The sequence below is a fragment of the Cherax quadricarinatus genome, chromosome 21 (genome assembly GCF_038502225.1).
Source record: "Cherax quadricarinatus isolate ZL_2023a chromosome 21, ASM3850222v1, whole genome shotgun sequence".
In the NCBI taxonomy this organism is placed as follows: Eukaryota; Metazoa; Arthropoda; class Malacostraca; order Decapoda; family Parastacidae; genus Cherax; species Cherax quadricarinatus.
Window position 1 is genome coordinate 7,528,377 of NC_091312.1, and position 26,159 is coordinate 7,554,535.

General features: G+C 37.9%; 1 protein-coding gene across 2 annotated transcripts in view; it reads right to left on the reverse strand.

Moving 5' to 3' along the window:
- Positions 1–26,159, reverse strand: part of LOC128689082 (cell adhesion molecule 1) — a 109,223-nt gene that overhangs the window by 57,056 nt on the left and 26,008 nt on the right. For both annotated transcript variants that reach the window (XM_053777165.2, XM_053777164.2), the window contains exon 4: positions 12,274–12,410. In XM_053777165.2, the coding sequence (XP_053633140.1) occupies positions 12,274–12,410 (137 nt within the window). The remainder of the gene's footprint in view (positions 1–12,273; positions 12,411–26,159) is intronic.

Sequence of the window (26,159 nt, forward strand, 5' to 3'; positions counted from 1 at the left end):
CTGCAAGACCAGGACCCACATTTAACTGAATTCACAAACACTGAGTAACTGCTTGTTGCTACCAACAGTAACAAAACCTACAAGAATTACAGAGACTAATGTTTCCCTAGACCAGATCTGGATCAACACCATATCCCTTTTAAAATCAGGCAAAATCACAGATAATACCACAGACCACTACCCTACCTTTCTCATAACCAATCTAGGTAAATTACCCCCAGACACTACTAAAGTAACCTTCAGGCTTCATAATGAGGTAGCCATTAATAACTTCACAGCAGCAATAACAAACATCGACTGGTAAACTGAGCTAGAAATCTAGACAGATACTGACGAATGTATTAATAATTTTCTAAAAAAGACCCAATACCTCTATAACAAGCACTGCCCTAAAAAACTAAACAGATCACAGCTAAGAGACTGAACAGTCCCTGGCTAACACCCAGCATCCTCAAATCCATAAATATAAAGTACCAGTATGAAAAACAGCACAGAATGGGTCACATAACCAGAGACCAAACAAAATGTTACTCATCTATCCTAACCAGCCTGATAAGAAGGGCAAAAAAAAATTGTATTACAAGAACAGATTATCCAACTTAAAAGGTGATATAAAAAAGACCTGGAAAACCCTATCTGAAATTCTAGGAACAAAAAAGATATCAGGAAACAGAACAATCACACTAGCAAAACCAGATGAACCCCTACTCCCACCTACTGAAACAGCAAACAAGACTCAATGTCTTCTTCTCCACCATAGAATAAAACCTTGTTGGTAAAATCCCAAGTTCAAATACCCAACCAAATGACTACCTCACTGGCACCTACCCGAACACACTATTCCTAGCTCTAACCAACCCAACAGAAGTCTCACTTATTATCAACACACTGAAGAACAAGACAGAAGATTTAAATACCTTACCAACCTTTATATACAAAAAAGCTTCACAAGTGCTGTCACCAATTATTGCAACATTCTTTAACAAATCCATCGAATCCTCTACCTTCCCTACAGTTCTCAAAATAGCGAGGGTCACCCTGATACATAAAGGAGGAGATCAAGCAGACTTGAATAACTATCGGCCAATATCCAACTTACACCCTCTCTCTAAAATCTTTGAAAAGCTAATTCATAAGCGAATCTATTCCTACCTCATCTCCCACAACATACTCAACCCCTGTCATTTTGGGTTCAGGCCTAATAAAAATACTAATGATGCTATTATACACATGCTAACACAAATATACACTGCACTAGAGAAAAAAGAAGTCCCACTTGGGATCTTCATTTATTTATGTAAAGCTTTTGACACAGCTGACCATGATTTGTTGCACATAAAATTATCACACTATGGTATAAGAGGGAACTCCCTCAACTACCTAAAGTCATACCTTAGCAGAAGAAGCCAATATGTGTACACAAATGGAGCAAACTCTTCCACACAGTCAATTACAGCTGGTGTCCTACAGGGAAGTGTCCTTGGCCCTCTTCTCTTTCTCATTTACATAAACGACCTACCAAATGCATCGCAACTACTCAAACCCACACTATTTGCAGATGACACTACATATGCCTTCTCTCACCCAAGCTCAGTCATACTAGCCAATACTGTAAATACCGAATTACAGAGAATATCTACATGGATGATGATTAACAAACTTACTCTCAATATTGACAAAACCTACTACATTCAGTTTGGGAACAGAACTACAGATGTTCCTCTTAGCATAATGATAAACGGATCACCTATCACAAAGTTCACAGAGGGAAAATTCTTAGGAATCCACCTTGATAATAGACTCAAATTTCAAACACATGTACAACAAATTTCCAAGAAAATCTCCAAGACCGTAGGCATACTATCGAAGATATGGTACTATGTTCCACAGTCAGCCCTCCTGGCCCTATATCACTCACTCATTTACCCCTATCTCATCTATGGAATTTATGCATGGGGCTCAACAACAATAAATCATCTCAGACCATTAATTACCCAACAAAAGGCTGCAGTCAGAATGATAACAAATTCCCACTACAGGCAGCATACTCCACCAATATTCAAAACTCTAAACTTACTCACCGTACGAACATCCATACTTATTACTGTACCTACTACATACATAGAACACTTAACTCGGATATAAACCCTCCCCTCAAACTTCTCCTTACCAACCTCAACAGAACACATGACCATAACACAAGGCACTGATCACTCTTTGATGTTCCTCGTGTCCATCTCACACTATGTAAAAACTCAATTCACATAAAAGGCCCAAAAATCTGGAATTCATTATCTGTGAATATAAACGAAATACTGTCTGTTTATCAATTCAAGACTCTTCTTAAAAACCATTTACTAACCACAACTACATAAATACTGAATAACTCAATCTCATAAATGTATAACCTGTGACCCTATCAAACTATGTTTTTTTTTTGATTACATTACCTAATAGAATACTCCATTCTCTTGAATGCTCAGTAACTCATCTAATGACCATATGACCTGTTTCTGCACTAAAAATAATTGATTTTACTCGATCTGATTCGATTATATTATACATTGTTATGCTACAAATTTGCACAACTATAAAGCTTCTTATTTGAAATACTCATTTGTACTTCATGTTGTAATTTGTTTACTGTAATTTTTACCACAGAATATATCATTGCTTAGTTAATCTTAAGTTAATTTTAAGCCTGCCCATAATGCTCTACATACAAGGGGCTTTTGGCATGTACACCCAGTCACTATATTTCTTTGTACAACTATGTATCATGTCCAAATAAAAAATAAATAAATAAATTCATTAAGCAGTTAATGAGTTACACAATTCCATCCACCAGCCACTCTTACTAATGTTTCCAACACAATGTTCTACTGTTGATATTGTTAATGTCACTCTTTTTGAGAAGGGTGCCCCTCTCATTCCTCAAATCAAGCCTGATTGCCTCCCACTCTCCAACTACTGTATGACCCCTACCAATTTAGTGCTTCTCCAGGAATATAAAACTGTACACTACAGTAATAATAGTGCTACTACCACTATACAATACATAACAATACAATTTTTTTTATTTCTTTATACAATATACAATGCATGTAAAAAACATTGGTAAGCACAAAAGAAAGCCACTAATTTATTTTTTTATTAACACATCGGCTGTTTCTCACCAAAGCAGTGACCCAAAAAAAGAAGAAACACTTACATCATCATTCACTCCATCACTGTCTTACCAGAGGCACACCTACACTACAGTTAAAAAACTGCAACATCAACACACTCCTTCAGAGCACAGGCACTGTACTTCCCACATCCAGGACTCCAGTCCAGCTTGCTAGTTTCCCTGGCTCCCTTCATAAATGTTACTTTGCTCACAGTCCAACAGCACATAGTCATAAAAACCATTTGTCTCCACTTGCTCCTATCTAACATGCTCACACATGCTTGATAGAAGTCCAGACCCCTCGTACACAAAACCTCCTTTACCTCCTCTCTCCAACCTTTCCTAGGCCAACCTCTACCCAACCTTTCACAACAGATTCATATGCTAAGTCCTTTTATTTTGTTCTATCCTTTCTAAATCTCTGAACCACCTTAGCAAACCCTCCTCAGCCCTTTGTATAATACCTCCTCATAACTTTCAAACTACAGATTCTCTGCATAATATTCACACCGTACATTGCTCTCAAACACGACATTTCCACTGCCTCCAGCCTTCTCCTTGCTGCAACATTCACCACCCATGCATCACACCCATATAACAGCAATGGCACCACTATACTCTCATACATGCCCCTCTTTGCTTCCATGGATAATGTTCTTTGTCTTTACAGAATCCTCAGTGCAACACTCACCTTTTTTCCTTCATCAATTCTATGATTTGCCTTGTCTTTCATAGACTCATAGACTAATATGCAATGCATTTCAGGCAACCTAATCCTAGTATTTAAATGTTACTTAACATTTAGAGAGACTATTAAGTAGGATTTCTTATGAAGTTAACTACAATTATATATACAAAAAGAAACTAGCTAATGAACAAATGGTCAATCTCAAAAGTATGATTTGCTATATGAAACTGTTTCACTGATCTTTAGTATTGTGGAGTGACTGAACAGAGATGGTGAAGATACAGCAAGTTACTTAGTTGCAATACAAAAAACAAAGGAAGGAGATTAAAGATTAAAAAAGATTAAAGATTTTATTTCTTTGCAAAGGTTACAATGTGTTACTATTTTTTTATGGGAGTTGAAGGAAGGCTGGAAGAACAGGGACAGAAGTGTATGAGCTGGTTTTGCTTGACATAGCATACTGCTGTTTCAGTTAGGTTACAGCGATGAGTTGCTCTTTAACAATACTGTAGCTCTGAATCGATTGGCAGATAGGGGACCTTTCAATGCTTCCAACAATGAATTCCAGATCTTAGGGCCTTTTATGCACAGTGAGTTTTTGCATAGGCTGAGTCAGACACGGGGGATATCTAAGAGTGTTTCATGTCTTGTCTTATGCCTGTGTGCTCTATTTCAGTTATTAACCTCTTGACTGTCTCAACCCCAAATCCTGAGGTATCTCCTGGTTTTGAAAAAATTTTGAAAAAAAAAAAAAAAGAAATTATTTTTTCTAATGAAATGATAGAGAATCTTTTCCCCAATGGTAATGACACCAAAAGAATGAAATTTGGTGGAAAACTTATGGAATTATGCTCTCACGAAGTTAGCGACCTCAGTGACATTTACGAATCGGCAATTCCACCCACTTTGAGCCCTATTTTCATCTAATTCCATTGTTCCAGTCGACCAAACTCATAGCTATTTCTTTAGAACTCCATTTCTTCTATCAATTGAATACAAGAAACTGCCCATTTACCGATTTCAACTACCCAATAACGTGGTCAGAAATTTGCAATTTGGCCAATTTCAAGCAAAGTAAAAAATATGCCAATTTCAAAATAGGGTCCAAAATGAACAATGCAGACATTCCTGGCTCTAAAAGGCCCCAATGGAAATAAGTCACTCTGTCTGACTTTTTTGGGTTATCCTAGGTTCTCTACACATATGCTGCTATGTATGATAATCTATGTAACTGTATTTGTGTATACCTGAATAAACTTACTTACTTACTTGCTAAAATAACATTTTCCCTGTTCACCAGTCATGTCTCTAGGCCCCTCTGATATTACTTTTGCTTTCTATTTTGAATTTTTATTCAAACAAAAAATAGAACATTTACTGTTATGCAGACTACTGCAATATTGTAATACACCTACCATCTGACTTACGACCTGCCTGGTGGCTAAAGCTCCCGCTTCACACACGGAGGGCCCGGGTTCGATTCCCGGCGGGTGGAAACATTCGACACGTTTCCTTACACCTGTTGTCCTGTTCACCTAGCAGCAAATAGGTACCTGGGTGTTAGTCGACTGGTGTGGGTCGCATCCTGGGGGACAAGATTAAGGACCCCAATGGAAATAAGTTAGACCGTCCTCGATGACGCACTGACTTTCTTGGGTTATCCTGGGTGGCTAACCCTCCGGGGTTAAAAATCCGAACGAAATCTTATCTTATCTTATCTCTTAACTTACGACCCTGTTTTCTATGCCAAATTTCTGGGAAATAAACAACTGTTTGTGTTGTACACAGTGTTTATCCTAAACCTTACAGTATAAAATACAGCACTAACAGCATAAAGAGTAAAGTAAAAAATTAAGTACCAAAATAAAACAATAAAATAAAGTCATTACAAAAATGTGATGTTGTTATTCAGTAAGGTTCGACTTACGTCCATTTCATCTTACGACCGGTGTGTCGGAACTGAACTCGGTTGTAAGTCAGATGATACCTGTAATTGTATAAATAATGTCAACCCATTCATGACTGGATATCAGAATGGCTAGTTGGACATTTATTGGACAATGATATCATTTGTTTACTTTTTAACATCAGTAAAAATCAAACATTTCCCCTACTTTGAACTCCATTTTAAAGTTCTTTTCATGGTAAAACCAATCAAAATCACCTCTATTTCTATAATATGTTTTCCATTCTATCAAATGAGACCAAGAAAACGAGAATACAACCATAAATACTACATGAAAATACAATGCAAAGTTAGCATTTTAATCCAAAAACATGGTCGGAGTTTTTTTTTTTTCTCTCATTATGCACTGCGTGCTGCAGGATTTTTTTTATATGGTTCACACTGACCACACAGACCCATTCTCTCACATGTCTGCCTACCAGCTTTCTCTTGCTTGATTTAAAGCCGCTAGAATTTTTGAGTATATATACGTCAAACACGGTGGCTCACAAGACATGTATATACAACCAAAACAGTCAAAGAGTTAAGGAAAAGTTTCAGAGAACTCAATGTTCTATATATATAGCAGGTACAGTACGTATTATGAATGTATACGTATTTTGTATATTAATCCCTTTCACTGTTGAGACCCCTGCTCACAAACTTGCTGTCAGTGTTGAAAAATATTCCCCCCCAAAAAATATTTTTTCTTACCAAAATCTTAAGAATAATTTTCTGAGTGTCATAAAAGAAAAAAAAATCTTGCAATCAGTAGATACCGAGATATAGAGGCGTGAAGTTGACAAAAAGTGAACCGCTGATGGCAACATCAGCAACTGCCACTCACTCGGTAATATTATTTTTACTTTTATTCTATTTTTTCTCTTCTTTTCTAATACAGTGGACCCTCGCCTAACAATATTAACTGGTACCCAAGAACGAATATCGTTAGGCGAGTTTTTTAGCATTAGCCGAGGCAAAAGTTAGCGTTAAAATGTATTGTTAGGTGAGTTTAACGTTATGCGATGCGTTTGTTAGGCGAGGGTCCACTGTATTTTATTTTTTTAAAGGAATTTTTGTGGCCTGTAAAACCAATGTAATGCATATTGTATATATATCCACTCATTGTATGCAACACAATAACTGCACAAATATTATTGTTTACAAAACTTGCTTACACAAACCAACAATTAACCCTTTCAGGGTCCGTCCCGTAGATCTACGGCTTTACGTTCAGGGTCCAAACCGTAGATCTACGCCATGAGCTCAGCTCACTCTGATAAACTGTGAGTGGTACATTTGGGCCTAGATATGAGAGAATACATCTATGTGGTATGTGTGCACCACATAAAACAGATCCTGCAGCACACTGTGTATAATGAGAGAAAAAACTTAAATCATGATTTTTCGATTAAAACAGCAACTTTGCAGTGTTTTTTCGTATGTTTTTTATAGTTGTATTTGCGATTTCTTGGTCTCATTTGATAGAATGGAAGACATATTACAGAAATAGAGATGATTTTGATTGGTTTTAGCACTGGAAATGGCTTGAAACTGAGCTCAAAGTAGCGGAAATGTTAAATTTTTGCCGATATTCAAGAGTAAACAAACGACCTCACACGTCTAATACACGTCAGCTGGTGGGTCTAATATACATTCACAAATATGGTGATGATATTTATATAATTATTACAGTATTGCATAACAGTAAATCTTCTATTTTTTTGGTGTGAATAAAAATTAATTATGTGAATAAAAAATCAAAATGGAATTTATTTGTAAAGCCTCAAAACATAACTAATGAACAGAGGAAATGTTAGTTTAGTGCCAGGAATGCCTACATTGTTTATTCTGGACCCTATTTTGAAATTGGAATATTTTGAACTTTGTGTTAAATTGGCCAAATTAACAATTTCCGATCACTTTATTTTGTAGTTGAAACAGTTGACTTGGCGATTTCTTGTGCTCAATCGATAGAATAGAAGTAATACTAGTGAAATAGCTAAGAATTTGGTTGATTGGAATAATGTAATTGGCCTAAAATGGGAGTCAAAGTCGGCAAAATTGCCGATTCGTAAATGTCGCTGACACATCAAAATTCGCGAGAGCATAATTTCGTCAATTTTCCACCAAATTTCGTACTTTTTGTTTTATTACCTTCACAAAAAGATTCTCTACGATTTCATAAGAAAAAATAACAAAATTTTTTTTTTAAAATTCTTGGACACTGGTGCGTGACTCCAGATTTGGGCCTTGGACCCTGAAAGGGTTAAAAAAGTTGTTTATTACTATTGTTCTATAGTATATATATATACACATCTAGAGTCACCGGACACGTTTCTAGAACTGCTACGTTTTGTGGAACTCTTTGAAACATTTTATGCTCAGTGCTATTTTACACTCCTCACACATAAAACGAGTGTCTGCATTTTTGTGGGTGGGTTGTTGTGGTTGTGGTGAGCAGGTTGTTGAGGTGTGTGGGTGGCTGAAGGTGGCCCTTGTTGTGAATGTGCTGAGTCAGTAGCATGGCTACCAGCCTGGAGTGCTGCTGGTGCCACATGAAGCATTACACCACCACCACCACCTGCTACTGTATGTATATTATCCATCCCAAATATAACATTACCAATTCCCCACCAACCATGCTGTCTTCCCCACCACCCACACTGTCTTCCCCACCAACCATGCTGTCTTCCCCACCACCCACACTGTCTTCCCCACCAACCATGCTGTCTTCCCCACCACCCACACTGTCTTCCCCACCAACCATGTTGTCTTCCCCACCACCCACATGGAAATGAGTCACTTTGTCTGACTTTTTTGGGTTATCCTAGGTTCTCTGAACACTATGTGCTTAATTGTCCACTTGAGGAATATAGAGATAGACAGTATAACCTATGTGACTTGTCAAGATATCTTTTTAATGAAAATAAGATACCAGATATACTAAGCAAATTTCATAAATTGGCTCTAACAGATAAGTGAACTGTATATATGTAGATATAAATCCAAATGTACACCTGTTAACCCTTTCGAGGCCTAGTTCCTAGGCCTTTTGTGTATCCATATGCTCTTGCACTACCGCCCACAGGAAGGATATGAGGTGCACAATAAACTAGCCACTTCGGTGGCAAAATCTAAATCTCTACACATATGCTGCCATGTATGATAATCTCTGTAACTGTATTTGTGTGTACCTGAATAAACTTACTTACACAATGCCCATGTTGTCCTCCCCACCACCCACACCATCTTCCCCACCACCCACACTGTCTTCACCACCCACACTGTCTTCCCCATCACCCACGCTGTCTTCCCCACCACCCATGCTGTCTTCTCTTTTCACTATCTGTTTCTGATGTAAGGCCACGGGTTGTTCTCCAAGATGTACTCCTTCCCCTTGGAATAGCATATGGCATACTACCAGAATGCATGTAGTCTCGTATAAATTGATGCTTCACTGGAGAATATTCCTCTTCATTGTCGCTACTGGAATTGTATTCAAGAGCTTGGAAATCACAATCAGTATCGCTATCATGATCAATGCTCGCATCTGAGTCCTGGACATGAGAAAATACGAGTTTCCTTTTTTGTCCTGGTATAACTGAACGTGAACGAGACGGCCCAGCACCAGAGGTGGAAGGTTGATAGTCGTCTGGGTTTTCAGAACTATTTCTGGTAACCTGGGCAATGCCCAAGGCAATGCCCAGGATACCATGAAATCCATTTTCATGACACTTCCATGTGTGTTATAACTATTAATTGGGAAAAGAAGAGTCCCAATTTGCTGGGGAGTGAGGTACAGGGGAACCCCAGATTTCATCCTTAATCCACTCCAGAAGGTTGGTCTAAACCTGAAACGGATGAAAACTGAAGCAATATTTCCCATAAGAAATAATGTAAATACAATTAATCCATTCCAGACACCCAAAAATATTGACAAAAAAATACATTTTTAAAGAATAACTATAGTTTTTCATACAGAAAACAATGAGAAAGAAATATAAATGACTAATGAAACAGATAAATGAACAATTATCATCAGGTTAAATAACAAAAAGGCACAATACCGTGACTGGAACGATACACAAATAACCCGCACATAAAAGACAGAAGCTTACGACGACGTTTCGGTCCGACTTGGACCATTGACAAAGTCACACTAACAGAGGAGGAGCAGGACGGCTATATATAGGCAGGAAGAGGTGGAGGTAGTAGTAGTGGTAGTAGTAGTAGTAGTAGTAGTAGTACTACTACTACTACTACTACCACTACTACTACCTCCACCTCTTCCTGCCTATATATAGCCGTCCTGCTCCTCCTCTGTTAGTGTGACTTTGTCAATGGTCCAAGTCGGACCGAAACGTCGTCGTAAGCTTCTGTCTTTTATGTGCGGGTTATTTGTGTATCATCAGGTTGCTTGTTCTATCTAGGCTGGAATATTGCTGCACACTAACAGCACCTTTCAAGGCAGGTGAAATTGCTGACCTTGAAAATGTACAGAGAACCTTCACAGCACGCATAACGGAGATAAAACACCTCAATTACTGGAAGCGCTTGAAGTTCCTGAACCTGTATTCCCTGGAACGTAGGCGGGAGAGATACACGATTATATACACCTGGAAAATCCTAGAGGGACTAGTACCAAACTTGCACATGAAAATCAATCCCTACAAAAGCAAAAGATTCGACAGATGATGCAACATCCCCCCAATGAAAAGCAGGGGTGTCACTAGCACGTTAAGAGACAATACAATAAGTGTCAGGGGCCCGAGACTGTTCAACTGCCTCCCAGCATACATAAGGGGGATTACCAATAGGCCCCTGGCTGTCTTCAAGCAGGCACTGGACAAGCACCTAAAGTCGGTACCTGACCAGTCGGGCTGCGGCTTGTACGTTGGATTGCGTGCAGCCAGCAGTAACAGCCTGGTTGATCAGGCTCTGATCCACCAGGAGGCCAGGTCACAGACCGGGCCGTGGGGGGCGTTGACCCCGAAACTCTCTCCAGGTAAACTGCAGGTAAACACTTACCTTTATTGAAGATTCTTGTTGGAGTATGGACAGCGAGAAGGAAAGAGGGAGGAGGAGCAGAGGTTATTGTTTGGAAGGGAAATCCCCCTTCATAAGGACTTCAGGTATCAAAGCCCTATCTGGGGTTACTTCCCTTCTTTGTCTTTTACTGGCACTGGTCCCCTGTCGCACTAAAAATCTGTCCAGAGAGCTCTGTTTCTGGCATCTCTTTAAGATTTGCCTAAAAGAGACAAGGTATTGTCACTGAACGTGTTGCAGATACGGCTTGTATCAGCTTGATCAGGGTGATATTTTTCAACAAAAGTTTGCACCTTATTCCACTTTGCACAAATGTCCTTAATCACCCCTTTTGCAACATCAGCTTCCTTGATTTCTATTTTCTTTGCCAGGCTGGAACTGACTGTTGATTTAGACTTGCCATATATCCTGGTGAGCTTGGCCATATGCATGCTACTTTCATATTTGTCTACAATCTCTTTCTTGAATTCTATTGTGTTTCTCACCTAATTTACCAAAGGGCTAGCACTAGGAACTTTCTTTGGGCCCATGGTGGCTTACATCACAGTTGCACTCAATAAACAAGCACAAAAAACAATGGATTATTATGAAATGTTTCGGATGAATGCTCACTCAACCAGTGACAGAGCCAGACTGAGACACATATGCATGAGTGGCGGCATTCTGGGCGGGCAGACGTGTCTAATATGGATGATTTACAGGATGAGGTATGAAATCTGGAGCAAAATTTTGCCGAAAAAAGTGGTTGAAATCCGAATCAAACAATATCCAGTGTGGAAGAAATCCTGAGTTCCACTGTATTTCTTACTACTAGGCATGGTGAACAAGGTGTCTGAATTGGCACTCCCACAATGCACTGCAGCCTCTCTGATTTTTTTTTATACTGTGCACACCGAGCACACAGACCCATTCTCTCACATGTAGGCCTACCAACTTTCTCCCACCAGATTTGAAGCTGCTAGAATTTTGGCATAGTATTACGAGACCAACATTGGCTTGCAAGCCATAATATTATGGGACCTACAGTGAAAGGGTTAACTAAGTTCAAGCTTTTCAAGAGTAGGAGAGTGAGTCATCTAGCACTGGAATGAGTGATAATCTGCACAGCTTTGTGTGATTTTGTAGAAAAATTATGACCCATTCAACAATTTCCTGATTCTCAGCAAAACTCTCTGTATGTACTAGTCAATGTCACTTCATGCTCAAATAAAGTTATTTACTGATGTCTTATCATGGAGACAAAATGAGATCTTACTACATGTACATGTAGTGTCTTGTGGTAATTTACATATGCTTGTAAAGAGAAAAGTGGGGTAGTGGTCAGTGGTGTTATCCTTTTTCTACTACCATTTCTACAGAAATAAAAACAGATCATAATAATGTCTTGTAGTGCAATAAAGCAAAATTGAGCCCATAACTAACCTGCTTGTCATTGATGAACCAAACGAGTGAAGCCTCGGGAATTGAGGGAGCTGCAGTACAGTTAAGGTTGACAGTATCTCCTACAGCATAGTGACCAGCCACATCACCTTCAATATTAGGCTTCTCTTCAGGTAACACTATGAAAAAATAAAAGAGGTGATGTACAATATTTCAAGAGTCATCAAAAATCTGATATCTAACTTTGGTTGTGTGTGTAGTTATTATATGGTCTCATTATTTAGATAAGTAAACCAGCACCTTCATTGTTCATGATCCAGTGAAAGAGAAGTCTTAGTGTCCAGAATCTCAATAAAGTAAGTACATAAAGTAACTATTGCTCAAGTATCTAGGTACAAGTATCTGGGTATGTATGCATGTGGACACGCATATACAGTATATGTATACATGTATATGTGTATTCACTTAACTAATCAAGTTAACTTTGTTATTCATCACTGAATTAATTAAACATGCTTTGTTTGTTTATGACATTCTGGACCATCAAAGCATACTATAGTCTGATGAATGTACTCTATAGGTGTAGTTTATGGCTTTGATGACTCTTGATGACTCATGGAAAGAGAAAACAATGTGATATACAGTTTGTTCTGCATGTCCTTAATATTTTTACTATAGACAATAAACCTCAATATAAATTTCTGTGATATCCTAAGCCTTACTCTCTGAAAACTCTTTGACATATACCTCCTAGGTGAATCTTCTGAAGTTTTCATTTAAGAATACAATTTTCATACACACTCATACAGTATGGTATAGTATATACAGTATTATAAACATACATTATTTACAGCCAAACATAGCACAATCATTTAGAGGGCACTTATTTGAAAGGTACTTAGTACAGTGACCATGATGGTTAGTCATCTACAGTGCAGTGAACAAAATGATGAATGATTTGCAATGCAGGGAACAAGATGGTGAGTGACTTGCAATGCAGAGAATGGGATGAAGGATCTGCAGTGCCTAGAACAAAAGAAGTTCAGATGGGCCCCACTTTACAGCACTTTGCTTTACAATGCTTTGCTAATACAGCAGTTTTCAATTATACTCATATTTCATTTATTCAGACTTTCTACAATAAATATATTTACCACTCACTATAAGCTATGGACAAAAATATTTTAAAGTAATGTGTGTACTGTATATGATTTTTTGGGCCTAGCTATGTTACTCACTTAATATATGATAGTATAAACATGTTATCAGGCTTTTATATGCATTTGAAAGTGAAAAAAATATGATTCACTCTTCAGCAATTTTCTCTTTACAGCAGTAGCTCAGAACCTAACCTGCTGTATATGTGGGGCCCTCCTGTATACAAATATAAGTACTGTATATCAATAAATTTGAATCCAGTCCTTCCACTGTTTTCCAGATAGTACAGATTATAATATCTTTCTCCCTTGTCTTCCAGGGAATGCAATCCAAGAGATCTGATGTAGGTACATCCAATAATTTTGGCACAAATTGTTATGAGCAATAAAACTTTTCTGTACTTTCTCCAGGTCTACAATTTTGCCTGCTTTGTAATTAAATAAAGCTACATATTAAGTGCACAGAATTCCAGTCTATAGAGTATAAATGTCTTAAAGAGTATCATCACTAGTTTAGCATCTTGTTTCAAAGGTTCTTGTTATTCAGGTGATCATTTTCCTTGTGCTTTTATTATTCAGCTTAACACTTGTTCCAAAGTTCTTGTTATACAGCCTATCATTTTTTCCAAAGTTCTTGTTATACAGCCTATCATTTTTTCAAAGGCTCTTGTTATTCAACCTATCATTTTCTTTGCAGGTGTGACAGCAATATTAATGTAACCCATGAACTTAAGCCTTTCTGACATAATTACTCTTAGGTCCCTTATATTCATCTTCTGTTCTATTCAATGATTTGACTGCATTTTTTTATTTCACATTTTTATTTCTTAAGTTTTTCCATAATACAACTGAAATTTTTCACCACTGAACATATACTGTGTTCTGTAGCCAAATGGAAGTCTTGGTTAACACTGGCTCGGAGATTTGCTGTGTCCTGGATGAATGGCACTCTCAAGGAAATTTAGGTATTGACTGAGAAGGATGGTGCAGTGCTATGATTTATGTCTCTGTTTAGCTCAGATATTAGAATGAGAAAGAAAACTGGGCCAAGTATTGTGACTTTATGAAAAATCTTTTTCAGAATAAAAAACAAAAACGTTGTGAGCTACTATAAATATAATAACAACAATAAAAATAATTTGTGACTTGATTATTCCTGACAGACACTTGAAACCTGTTGAGAATCTAAGGCTCTTTTTGCATATGATTTCTCCCCAACAGTATATGGCTCAATCAATCTAAAAATGTCTGCAACAATTCAGTGAAACATTCCTGAACCTGATGTAAAAGGTACAAGCACTATCAGCCTATATTTAGGTTCATTAAACTAAATAGCTTTAATTGTTAATAAAGAGCATTTACATTCAATTCTTACCTTTATAGGGAGTCAGTGCAAGTCACCCAAGTAGGTACTGGTGGGAACCCGGGTTGGGAGCAAAAATACCAGCCTAGCTACATGATTCAATACAGACTGAAGTATTTTTTTAGCAAGTAGTCAGGCAAACCCACAAACATGTGGCTAAGGACTACAATACTCTGTTTATCATATTTTACTGACTATATAGAGATTACAAATATATAAATTGCAAAATTTAACTATTTGGTTGCTATGAAGAATGGAGGTAGACACCCAGGTCCTCACTTATCCCACAGGCTGGAAACTGACAGTACCACAATCAAAGTCAGCAAAATCTCCACTCTGTACTTTCCTGAGATTTGCCCTAACAATCAATATCTCTGTCCTATCCTCATTTATTTTCAATTTTCTATTTGTCATCCAATTCTGAATAACCAGAAGAAGAGAACTAAAGGAAGAGTTTTGCATCTTCCATTTTCAGAACTCGGATGCAAACTTGTATATCATCAGCATACAAATAATAATCAACCCATGGGCATCCAACAGCATGGGTAAGTCATTTCAGTTGAATGAAATGGTGTATACAAAGAATAAAGACCTGCCATAATTAGGTAAATAATTTTTTTAACTCAAAACAATTTTGATCCAGACTATAACAAAAGAAGTAATGCATTTTGGACAATATCTGACTGTCATGAATTTATCCAGTCACAGTATTTGAACATTAATAGCAGAGAGACGTATGAATGATCCTTTCATAATCATTTGGTTACCTAATATATACCTGAATATTTTCAAGTACTAAAGCTCCAATAAAATTACAGTGCTCAAAAAAGTGTGAAATTAGTTTTCTCTACTGCAAGTACAATTTTACATAAATACAGATCCTACCTAGTTTTAATTTTTCAGGTTGAATTTATTACAGCATTAATAACTTTTATGGCATGTTGATATATATAGTACTTTAGAATCTGCATATTTTTTAAGTTTTTAAATAGAACAAACATCCATGGACAGTATAAAAAAACCATTCTGAACATTTAGTGCAAGAAAATATATATGTAAAGTTAACAAAACAGTATACATATAGGGTATGCAGTCATAACCTTCACTTGCTCATCAACAATATAATACCTTACATGAGGACTTGTAGCAAACATTGGAAGCAATACCTTACATAAGAACAAGCATATATTAAATTAAAAAAATTATTTTCCTAAAAAAATAAAAAACATGGAAGTTACAGTTACAAGAGATGAGTTTGCAGTTTGTTTGCTTACACACTGATTAAGTTCAAGAATGCAGCACATCATCTTGCATATTCTATGGAAAGTTTCTTATTATGAGAAGCCTTTTGGGCAAACTAATTTTGTACCTTACATACTACTTATTATCAGCACTCCCAACATGTAAATTTAGGTATTGTGTAGCAATTTAGCATACATATTTTATTGATGTTTTAAATGCCTAGGAATTACTTAAACTGAACCAGGGGTAATAGCTTGTCTGAGAAAACACTATTAATATAATGACTCTCCTAGGTAATAAAACTTTTTCTGTTTATAACAGCAATGTTAATGTGAAATAAAATAGCATTGACAGTTTAATTATTATTATTCTTATTATTATTATTATTCATTTACATGTCAAAGAGGTACTGGTTGCTTGTATCATGTTTTTTTAAAGAGAGCTTTAACCCTTTCAGGGTCGACAGGACCTCTCAGAGACTTGTTCTCAGGGTCGGCTAAATTTAAAAAAAAAAAAAAAAAAAAAATTCTAATAAAGAGACAATCTTTTCCCGATCATAATAACACCAAAAGCATGAAATTTGATGGAAAATTTATAGAATTATGCTCTCACAAAGTTAGCGGTCTCAACGATGTTTACACATCGGCGATTTCGCCCACTTTGAGCACTATTTTTGGCCAATTCCAGTGTACTTGTCAACAAAAATCATAACTATTTCGCTAGAACTCCATTTTTTCTATCGAATGAGTACAAGAAACCACCCATTTACAGATTTCAACTATCCAATACAGTGGTCAGAATTTAGCAATTTTGCCAATTTCACACAAATTTCAAAAGATGCCAATTTCCGAATAGGGTCCAGAGTAAACAAGAAAGACATTCCTGGCACTAAAATAACATTTCCTCTGTTCATTAGTCACGTCCCCATGCCCCTCTTACATTCTTTTGCTTTCCACTTTGAATTTTTATTCTCACAAAAAAATAGAAGATTTACTGTTATGCAGACTACTGCATTGGTGTAGAAATGGTAAAAATAATATCAGCGCACTTGTGAAAGAATATTAGACTCACCAATTGACGTGTATTGGACGCATAGCATAATTCATTTACTTTTGAACTTTGGCAAAAATCGAACATTTCTGCTACTTTGAGTTCAATTTCAAGGTACATTTCTTTGTAAAACCAGTCAAAATCATCACAATTTCTGTAATATGTCTTCCATTCTATAAAATGAGACCAAGAAAACTAGAATACAACAATAAATACCATACGAAAATACAGTGCAAAGTCGCTGTTTTAATCCAAAAACACGGTCAAAGTTTTTTTTTTCTCATTACGCACTGTGTGCTGCAGGATTTTTTTATACCACGCACACTGACCACATAGGCCCATTCTTTCATATGTAGGCCTACCAGCTTTCTCTCACTAGATTTGAGGGCGCTAGAATTTAGGCGTACTAGTACGTCAAAAACCCTGGCGCGTAAGCCGTACTAGTACAGCTGAAACCCTGAAAGGGTTAAAAGAAAAAAGAATAAAGATTTTATTTCTTTGTAGAGGTTACAGTGTGTAAGTACAAAGAAAGCCACTATCATGTAGGGGCATTTTGGGGAGATTAATCCTAGTACATAATAACTACGTAAATCTAGACAAGATGAGAGTGGTTAACTTTTATTAAAATCTTTATTTTATCTTAATACTAATGCGAGGTAGTCAAGGTGGAGGTTTATAAGAACAATAATCTTGAAGTTGCACATATTACAATTAATGGTTCAAGCAGTAATATTTCATGGTTTGGCAGATATTTAATAGACTAGAGGTCATATAATTTAATAACTGATTTGAAGTTGTTTTGGTTGGTTTGGTTAGTACTGAGAGATGAGATGATTTTTAAGCAAAGTCCTAAATTTATAAGTAGTCAGAAGATCCTTTACCGGTTCAGGTAGTGAATTCCAGATCTTTGGGCCCTTTATGTGCATTACATTTTTGCATAGTGTGAGTGACATGGGGGATGTCAAAGAGTGCCTTATGCCTTGTACTGTGATTGTGTATTCTGTTGTAGCTATCAAGGACAAGTTTAAGTGGAGAGTTTAAGTGGAGAGTTTATACTGGAGTTTAATAATCTGTACAGTGGAACCTCAAAAATCGAACTTAATCCGTTCCAGGAGCTAATTCTAAATTCGAAAAGTCTGAAATTCAAAGCAATATTTCCCATAAGAAATAATGGAAATACAATTAATCCGTTCCAGAAACCCAAAAATATTCACACAAAAAATACATTTTATAGAGATTAATTACAGTTTTACATACAACAAATACGTACTATAGTTCTTAATTATGTATACCTGGAGAGAGTTTCGGGGGTCAACGCCCCCGCGGCCCGGTCTGTGACCAGGCCTCCTGGTGGATCAGCGCCTGATCAACCAGGCTGTTGCTGCTGGCTGCACGCAAACCAACGTACGAGCCACAGCCCGGCTGATCAGGAACTGACTTTAGGTGCTTGTCCAGTGCCAGCTTGAAGACTGCCAGGGGTCTGTTGGTAATCCCCGTTATGTGTGCTGGGAGGCAGTTGAACAGTCTCGGGCCCCTGACACTTACTGTATGGTCTCTTAACGTGCTAGTGACACCCCTGCTTTTCATTGGGGGGATGGTGCATCGTCTGCCAAGTCTTTTGCTTTCGTAGTGAGTGATTTTCGTGTGCAAGTTCGGTACTAGTCCCTCTAGGATTTTCCAGGTGTATATAATCATGTATCTCTCCCTCCTGCGTTCCAGGGAATACAGGTTTAGAAACCTCAAGCACTCCCAGTAATTGAGGTGTTTTATCTCCGTTATGCGCGCCGCGAAAGTTCTCTGTACATTTTCTAGGTCGGCAATTTCACCTGCCTTGAAAGGTGCTGTTAGAGTGCAGCAATATTCCAGCCTAGATAGAACAAGTGACCTGAAGAGTGTCATCATGGGCTTGGCCTCCCTAGTTTTGAAGGTTCTCATTATCCATCCTGTCATTTTTCTAGCAGATGCGATTGATACAATGTTATGGTCCTTGAAGGTGAGATCCTCCGACATAATCACTCCCAGGTCTTTGACGTTGGTGTTTTGCTCTATTTCGTGGCCAGAATTTGTTTTGTACTCTGATGAAGATTTAATTTCCTCATGTTTACCATATCTGAGTAATTGAAATTTCTCATCGTTGAACTTCATATTGTTTTCTGCAGCCCACTGAAAGATTTGGTTGATGTCCGCCTGGAGCCTTGCAGTGTCTGCAATGGAAGACACTGTCATGCAGATTCGGGTGTCATCTGCAAAGGAAGACACGGTGCTGTGGCTGACATCCTTGTCTATGTCGGATATGAGGATGAGGAACAAGATGGGAGCTAGTACTGTGCCTTGTGGAACAGAGCTTTTCACCGTAGCTGCCTCGGACTTTACTCTGTTGACGACTACTCTCTGTGTTCTGTTAGTGAGGAAATTATAGATCCATCGACCGACTTTTCCTGTTATTCCTTTAGCGCGCATTTTGTGCGCTATTACGCCATGGTCACACTTGTCGAAGGCTTTTGCAAAGTCTGTATATATTACATCTGCATTCTTTTTGTCTTCTAGTGCATTTAGGACCTTGTCGTAGTGATCCAGTAGTTGAGACAGACAGGAGCGACCTGTTCTAAACCCATGTTGCCCTGGGTTGTGTAACTGATGGGTTTCTAGATGGGTGGTGATCTTGCTTCTTAGGACCCTTTCAAAGATTTTTATGATATGGGATGTTAGTGCTATTGGTCTGTAGTTCTTTGCTGTTGCTTTACTGCCCCCTTTGTGGAGTGGGGCTATGTCTGTTGTTTTTAGTAACTGAGGGATGACCCCCGTGTCCATGCTCCCTCTCCATAGGATGGAAAAGGCTCGTGATAGGGGCTTCTTGCAGTTCTTGATGAACACAGAGTTCCATGAGTCTGGCCCTGGCATGCTGCAGTATTATTTCAGCTTTGATGGATTACATTTAACACACAACAGTTTTAACCCTTAAACTGTCCAAACGTAGATCTATGTTCACGTGTGTGGCGCTCCGACCTTGATTTTCCCCATTTGAAAGCATGTAAAAAAAAAAAAAAAAAAAAAAAAAAAAAAAAAAAAAAAAAAAAAAAAAAAAAAAAAAAAAAAAAGTAGATCTACGTTTGGAGCCCCCCGCACATGGACATAGATCTACGTTTGGAGCCCCCCGCACGTGGACGTAGATCTACATTTGGAGCCCCCCGCACGTGGACGTAGATGTACGTTTGGACAGTTTGAGGGTCAAACAGAGCAGTTTTACATAGGCAATTTTCTTAGCACCTGTTAACTGCACTATGCAAGGTATTCCTGTATTGTACCTATGAAATGTTTTCAGTTATCACTGGAAAGTAGCAGAAATGGGCCTTGAAGGTAGTACAGTTGAGTTTTTTAATGTATTCCAATGTTTTACATTAAATTTCATATACTCTTTATTAGGTTTCACAGGAGTAAACATTTGATTTACCAGGCTAATTGGGGAAACAGGTTGCCAGTAATGGCGACTGTGGTGGATAGAGATGAGATTTTTTACTGTGATCGTAACCATATTGGCCAATTTTATAACTAATCCATTATTTCCAAATCCATTAATTAAGATTGGTGATGGCATCTGGAAGATAGGGAGGAGGAGAGAGGGAGTTGGGGTTAGTGTTTGGAAGGAGAATCCCCCTCCATGAGGACTTGAGGTAAAGCACTCTCTGGGGTTACTTCCCTTCTCTGTCTTTTAATGCCACTAGGACCAGCTTGAGAGTCACTGGACCCCTGTCTCACAAAATAACTGTCCACAGTTGCCTGTTTCTGGTGCCTCTTTAAGATTTCCCTAAAATGGGACATGGTTCTGTCACTGAACTTGTTGCAAAGATGGCTTGTTTCAGCTTGCTCAGGGTGGTACTTGTGCACAAACATTTGGACATCATTCCACTTGGCACAAATCTCCTTAATCTTTGAAGAAGGCACCTCATCCACTCCCTATATTAACACCTTTCGCAACATCAGCTTCCTTGATTTGTTCTGTCTTTGACAAGATAGAACCAATAGTCGACTTGTTTTTCCCATACATCCTGGCAAGCTCAACAAGTCTCACACCACTCTCATACTTCTGTATTATTTCCTTCTTCACATCTATGGTGTTTCTCACTTTCTTTACCACAGGGGTACCACTAGCAAGCTTCTTTGGCCCCTTGGCAGCTTATTTCACAGTCCCACAAGCACTAAACACAACAAAATAGTAATCGTAAAATGCGTGAATGAGAGCGCAGGTTAGTGTTCACTCGAGCATAAACAAAGCTAGACTGCTCACGGCGCCTGTGCGGGGATGTGGACAGAGCGGGCAGCAGACAGGTCCTGTACCCGGCGGTCCGAAAATAGGGGCGTGTTCGATAATAGGGACACAGTTTGTCCGAAAATATAGTCCTATTTTTGAAACGTTCGATATGTGATACATTCGATTTTTGAGGTTCCACTGTATTTGTACTAGGCACAATAATATGAGTGTATGTCTCGTACATTTAGCAAGTTCAGGCTTTTGAAAAGTGGTGGGGTGTGTTGTCTGGCACAGGAGCTGGTGGTAATCATCTGCACAGCAGCTTTTTGTTGGAAATTATTAAAGGTTTAAGGTGGTTGGCTGTGGTTAATCCCCAGGCACAAATACCACAGGTGAGGACTTAGAAATTTACCCTCAGTGAGTCTTGTAATAGAGGAACCTTAATGTTGGATATTTATGGCTCCGTTTCCAAACAGCATACCTGGAGTATACCTGGAGAGGGTTCCAGGGGTCAAAGCCCCCGTGGCCTGGTCTGTGACCAGGCCTCATGGTGGATCAGGGCCTGACCAACCAGGCTGTTACTGTTGGCCACACGCAACCTGATGTACGAACAACAGCCTGGATGGTCAGGTACTGACTTTAGGTGCCTGTCCAGTGCCTGCTTGAAGACAGTCAGGGGTCTATTGGTAATCCCCCTTATGTATGCTGGGAGGGAGTTGAGCAGTCTTGGGCCCCTGACACTTATTGTGTTGTCTCTTTATCGTGCTAGTGGCACCCCTGCTTTTCATTGAGGAATGTTGCATCATCTGCCAAGTTTTTTGCTTTCATAGGGAGTGATTTTTGTGTGCATTAAGTATGTTTTGTTTATGATGAAAATGAGTCTGTTGGTCATCACCCAAGTACAATACATATTTTTAGCAGATCGTTGTTTACACCGTCTCTAAATATAGCTGGGTTTGAGTGGGAGTAGACATAAGTAGTGTCATCTGCAAATAGAATTGGTTTAAGGAGTTGGGATGCATTGAGAAGATCACTGATGTAGATGAGAAAGAAGAGTGGACCTAGGACACTACCCTGGGGCACTCCAACAGCTACAGGTTGGATAGTGGAGTTGACTCCATTTGCGTATACATACTGGTGTCTATCATTAAGTTAAGATTTTAGGTAATCAGGGAAATGGCCTCTGATGCATAATGATTTAGTTTTAGGTGCTGGAGATTGTGGTCCACTGCATCAAATGCTTTCTGTAGGTCAATGAAGAGCCCCAGAGGATATTAATTTTTATCGAGGGAAGTATATATTACTTCAAGCATTTGTATAATAGCATCATTCACACTTTTTTTTGGTTTAAACCCAAACTGGCAGGGGTTAAGTTATTGTTGGATATAAGGTAGGAGTAAAGTCGCTTGTGTATTATATTTTTGAATATTTTAGAAAGTAAAGGCAAGTTTGATACAGGTCTATAGTCGTTCAAATCAGTTAGATCACCTCCTTTGAAAAATGGGGTAACCCTTGCTGTCTTGAGTATGGATGGGAAGGCTGAAGATTCTAGAGACATGTTAAACAGTGTTGCAATAATGGGTGACAGCACATGACCAGCTTTTTTATATATGAATGGTAGCAAGTTATCTAGATCTGCTTTGTTTTTTAATGATTTAATGATGGGTCTGGGTTTTTATTTATGCTGGGTGTTCTGTATATATAATATGCACAGCAGCATGGATGTTTTGTGTATCAGATAAGTTTCCACTTTTAAGTAGCGGGGGTATCTGTTGTATGCAAATCAAACGAGTGATAATTTTATTAACAGGTTTTTGTTGAGTTATGATAGGTTTGGGTGATTTGTTGTTGTAGATCCCCATGCACATACATGTATACCATAGGTGAGATAAGGAAAGATCAGAGAGTAGTACAAATTCAGTAATGAAACTGGAGACACATAGTACTGTATTTCTGAAAGCATGTCCACTATTTAGGAAATTTTCTTAGTACAGTAGGACCCCCCATATCTGCAGGGGAATATGTTCCAAGGACCTGCAGTAGATACCAAAACTAGAGATAGCAGCAAACCCTGTACATAAGTCTTACACATACCTATTATAAAGTATAAGTGATAAATTATGCACAATAAGTGGAGAATTATCACTTTTCACTCATGGGAAGCACTTCACAGCTTCTCTTAGGCTTTGAAGAACTGCCAGTTTCTCTACTTTTGCATTTTGGAGCCATTATTATGCAAAATTAAGGGGTATTTTTGGGCCACAGTAAACCATGAATAACTGACACCATGGATACCAAATCAGTGGATACGGGGGTTCTACTGTACTGACCTGAATGTGTTAAATTTTGGTTTGTCTTGTAATACATGTGTTGTTTATCTTTATTTTTAAATGAAACATTACATAAAAAGTCTTGTCTATACTGAGTGTGTTTGTTTTTTGTTATCTGTGGGGGAAAGGGCAGTATCTTTATGAGCTTGTCATTAAATGTGTTATTGAGGACAATGAGATCTGCATCTGAGATGACTTAAGAGGTGTCATCTGAAAACAAAAGTTATTTAAATTCTTGAGAAGCTTTTCCTTAGGAAGGTCATTGATGTAGATGAGGAATTAGAAAGGTCCTAAAACACTGCTCTGAGGCACTCCTGTGTTGACTGATAGAGTCAGTGAAGCACTGTCATTAATGGTCAAAAGTTAGTGTCTGTCACTGAGGTAAGACAATGTGAGAGCATTGATTCTGATTCCATAAGGTTCTAATCTGAGCAGCAGGATATTGTGGCCTACTGTATCAAAAGCATTTCTTAGATAAATAAAGAGGCTCATTGGATATTCATTATTTTCTAGGACACAATACAAGGAACAAGTTCCTCTTTGACATTTCATGTACACAACTCAACCTATACTGACTGAAAATGTCAAAAGGTCTCCGTCTACCATCATCTTTACAAATATTGTTAAAAAGCACCTATTCAATCTCAATTATAGCCACTGTCCATCTGCTAATTCTCATACCTTAATATGAACATCCAAGTCCATCTACAACATAATATGCATGTCCTTGAACCAATTTAATTTCAGTGTAATTTATTTGTAACTGATGAGCTCTTCAGATACAACCCATCCAATTATATTTATGACTGTAATGTATTCAATTCAATTCAATTAAAGTTTATTCTCTATAAGGGTTACAATATGGGGTTTACAGGTTTTGGGTATTGTGTGGTTTACGTTATAAAATACTAATTACAGAGGGGGCCACTAGGACACCTAGCATGGCTAGGTATTTCGAGCAGACTTAGATTAATTCTTAACATTAAATCCTTACAGATTATGGTATTAAGGCTAAGTGACTACATCATAATTTGTGAGTTTAGCAATGTGAATGCTTTTGTTTTGGCACAATACAAGGTGTCTATATTGGAGTATCATAGGCAAACTTATGACTAGTTAGGATTTATTATTTTAAGATTAGTATTTCTGGGTTTATAGTCAGTGGGAGAGTGAGTGTAATTGTGAACCACCAGGTGGTTATCATGTAGTTAGTTGTCGGGGTGGATCAGGGAGGTAAGATGTTTTCTAACTGTAGTTTTGAAAGTGATGAATGTGTCTGCAGTTCTAGAGTTTTCAGGTAGGGTGTTCCAGATTTTAGGTCCTTTGAAATACAGTGGACCCCCGGTTTACGATCAGCTCCCAATGCGGCCAATTATGTAAGTGTATTTATGTAAGTGCGTTTGTATGTGTATGTTTAGGGGTCTGAAATGGACTAATCTAATTCACAATATTCCTTATGGGAACAAATTCTGTCAGTACTGGCGCCTGAACATACTTCTGGAATGAAATAATATCGTAAACCGGGGGTCCACTGTACATTGAATTTTTGTAAAGGTTTAGTCGAACACGGGGAATGTGTTCTAGAATTAAGTGGTGAGTAAACATTATGATTAATTTGCCCAAAATACATTTGCATAATTAGTGGCTTTCTCAAGAACCTAATACACTGTACTGTATCAAATTTTATCTGTAATATAAAATGATCAAATGCAGCATGTAATCATTTTGAAAGTAGAACTACTGTACATGTATGACTCTTTATATATAATTTTAATTTTAATTTAAATTTTAGCTCTTCGGGGGTTTTGGATGTACTAGTACGTCTTACGACCCAGGGTTTTTGACGTACTAGTACGCCTAAATTCTAGCGCCCTCAAATCTATTGAGAGAAAGCTGGTAGGCCTACATATGTAAGAATGGGTCTATGTGGTCAGTGTGTGCAGTATAAAAAAATCTTGCAGCACACAGTGCGTAATGAGAAAAAAAAAACTTTGACCGTGTTTTTGGATTAAAACAGCGACTTTGCACTGTATTTTCGTATGGTATTTATTGTTGTATTCTAGTTTTCATGGTCTCATTTTATAGAATGGAAGACATATTACAGAAATTATGATGATTTTTACTGGTTTTACAATGAAAAGTACCTTGAAATTGAGCTCAAAGTAGCAGAAATGTTCGATTTTTACCAAAGTTCAAAAGCAAACAAATCATGCCAAGCATCCAATACACATCAACTGGTGAGTCTAATATTCTTTCACAAGTGCACTGATTTTATTTATACCATTTCTACACTAATGCAATAGTCTGCATAACAGTAAATCTTATTTTTTTTGTAAGAATAAAAATTCAAAGTGGAAAGCCAAAGAAATATAAGAGAGGCCTGGGGATATGACTATCGAACAGAGAACTTGTTATTTTAGTGCCAGGAATGTCTTTCCTGTTTATTCTGGACCCTATTCGGAAATTGGCATCTTTTGAAATTTGTGTGAAATTGGCAAAATTGCTAAATTCTGATCACTTTATTGGACAGTTGAAAT